This window comes from Bidens hawaiensis, unplaced genomic scaffold, assembly GCF_021521415.1.
Source record: "Bidens hawaiensis isolate Kalapana, Puna unplaced genomic scaffold, B.hawaiensis_p1.1 tig00037661_1, whole genome shotgun sequence".
In the NCBI taxonomy this organism is placed as follows: domain Eukaryota; kingdom Viridiplantae; phylum Streptophyta; class Magnoliopsida; order Asterales; family Asteraceae; genus Bidens; species Bidens hawaiensis.
Window position 1 is genome coordinate 93223 of NW_027505496.1, and position 2499 is coordinate 95721.

A 2499-nucleotide genomic window follows, 5' to 3' on the forward strand; every position below is an offset into this window, starting at 1 on the left:
CTAACGGTCCGATCTTGTCAAGAAAACAATACCTGTTAGTAACACTTCCCCCTTGTTGGGTAAAAGTCAATATTGCCCTCAAGCATTCGCAGCCACAAACAGGTTACAACATGAATCACTAGCATGAGATTATTGGATGCCACATCAGCCCAATGAGATTCTGCTAAGGCCCACATGGCAACCCAAGCAACCAATCACATCCATATTTCTTCTACTCCTATCCTTGTAGATAAGCCCATTGTGCCTTTAACACCAACCATATTCTTCATCACAAACTACTACTCATTATTCATCACCAATTCTTGAACCCAAAATATTAACTTAACAACAATGGCTTCCACTGCTTTTGCTTCTTCCACCATTGCGGCTGTTGCTTTCGCTTCTCCGAGGTAATATCCTACTTTGCAATGTGGGTCGTACATCAGTACATAGAGTACTAAATTACTAATGCATGTATCAACTAATATATACAGTTCACAGAAGAGTGGAACTATTGTTGGATCAACAAAGGTATCTTTTCTTAGTGGGAAGAAACTGAGAGTTAGCAAGGTGGGTGCGCCATCCAGTTCACGATCGTTTGGAACCGTGTGTGTTGCAGCTGACCCCGATAGACCCATTTGGTTCCCTGGAAGCACCCCACCAGAATGGCTCGATGGCAGGTTCGGTTTAATTATATAACTTAATTGCGTAAAAAGAAGACCGATAAATATTTGGTATCGGTTTGGTGATCTTAAATTTGTAACGTTTAGTTTTGATAATTTGCAGCCTACCTGGAGACTTTGGTTTTGATCCTCTTGGCCTAGGTAAGCATAATAGTTTCGGTTTCTTAATTTTCACGAACACGAATAGATCGCACCTATTAAGAACCATGTTAGAATGTTTGTCGAAGGAATTGTTTGACATTGATTGCACTAAATTTAGTTGGGACAAAGCTATAGGCACTCATATATATACCATTTAGAATTATACACCACTGACAACTCATGTGGGTCGTATATGATCTCGTTAGTTAGTTAGTTAGTTAGTTAGTTAGTTAGCAGGGTATTGATGAGTCCAGTGAGAATTTGCCCTATTTCCGATGTTTATTAACACGAAGGTATTTGTGAATGATAGGATCCGATCCCGAGACCTTAAGATGGAACGTACAAGCAGAACTCGTACACTGCAGATGGGCCATGTTAGGTGCAGCCGGGATTTTCATCCCAGAATTCCTAACAAAAATTGGAATCTTAAACACTCCGTCATGGTACACTGCTGGTGAACAAGAATACTTCACAGACAAAACCACACTCTTCATCGTTGAGCTTATTTTCATCGGATGGGCCGAAGGCAGAAGATGGGCTGATATCCTCAAACCTGGGTCCGTAAACACCGACCCTATCTTCCCCAACAACAAGCTAACCGGAACCGATGTGGGCTACCCAGGTGGACTATGGTTCGACCCACTCGGGTGGGGAAGCGGCTCACCCGCAAAGCTCAAGGAGTTGAGGACAAAAGAGATCAAGAATGGAAGATTGGCTATGTTGGCTGTGATGGGTGCATGGTTCCAAGCCATTTACACCGGAACCGGACCCATTGACAACCTGTTTGCTCACCTTGCTGACCCGGGTCACGCCACCATCTTTGCTGTAAGTGGAATGAATCTTTTCATAGATTATATATTTATCTTGTGATAATGTGTAATTAAATGACCTTTCTTTATGATGGTGGTTTCAGGCATTCAAGGGCTAAACATACATATGAATGGGTTTGAAGAGTTTTTGGCAAGTGGTGTTTGTGTATCACTAATGTTTGTATCTCTATCGAAAAGTTTTAATGCAATGTACAAATACCTCTTTGAACTCCACGTATAATCCAACAACTTCACATGGATTTGGAAATCTCTAGCAAATAAATTAGATTAGAAATATAAAAAACAAACACCAAACCTCTATTTGTGTGAGAAAATATAAGATTTGATTTCACATTACTTATAATGCTTTTAGTTATGTAGTTATGTTATTAGAATGAGATAGGTTGTGTGTCTAATTCTTATTTTTGGAAAAAGCCCAATAATGTGGCCTCATTATCATTTAAATATTCATAATTAGTCAAATAAACTAATTGGGCTCGTAAGATATGTGGGCTATTTGATGAACGTATCCATATATATATATATATATATATATATATATATATATACTAGGGTTTCCTTATAAGTCAAATAACAATTACACCAATAACTTTTTATCCAAGATCTCCATCAATCAGTGAAATCGTAATGGAAACCAAATCGGGAATCATCATGGCATCATCAACCTTCTCTATTATATCGATTTCTACAAGTAAGTTATCTATCAGGATGTCTAATTTATTATTATGATTGAATCGACACATTGGGGTTTATGTTTTACTCATGTTTTAAGGATATAATCAACATGTGGTATCATAACGTATGTTAATTATATCGATTCAATCATAAAATTTGATTTCTTAATAAAGAATGTATTGTTTTCGGGA

The 2499-nt window shown here is 38.0% G+C and overlaps 1 protein-coding gene across 1 annotated transcript; it reads left to right on the top strand.

The window, feature by feature from the left end:
• Window positions 1–239: 239 nt before the first annotated feature.
• Window positions 240–1922, top strand: LOC143613518 (chlorophyll a-b binding protein, chloroplastic-like). Its single transcript, XM_077087202.1, has 5 exons — window positions 240–389; window positions 474–659; window positions 766–803; window positions 1114–1628; window positions 1717–1922. Exons 1-5 carry the CDS (start codon window positions 331–333, stop codon window positions 1729–1731), a joined length of 813 nt encoding a protein of 270 aa, XP_076943317.1. The 5' UTR covers window positions 240–330; the 3' UTR covers window positions 1732–1922.
• The last annotated feature ends 577 nt before the right edge of the window (window positions 1923–2499 follow it).

Bases quoted from the DNA above. Each gene is read 5' to 3' on its own strand.
- LOC143613518 (XM_077087202.1), top strand. From the start codon at position 331: ATGGCTTCCACTGCTTTTGCTTCTTCCACCATTGCGGCTGTTGCTTTC. The intron at 390-473 runs GTAATATCCTAC...TAATATATACAG, and splicing joins GTTGCTTTCGCTTCTCCGAG to TTCACAGAAGAGTGGAACTA. The intron at 804-1,113 runs GTAAGCATAATA...TGTGAATGATAG, and splicing joins TTTTGATCCTCTTGGCCTAG to GATCCGATCCCGAGACCTTA.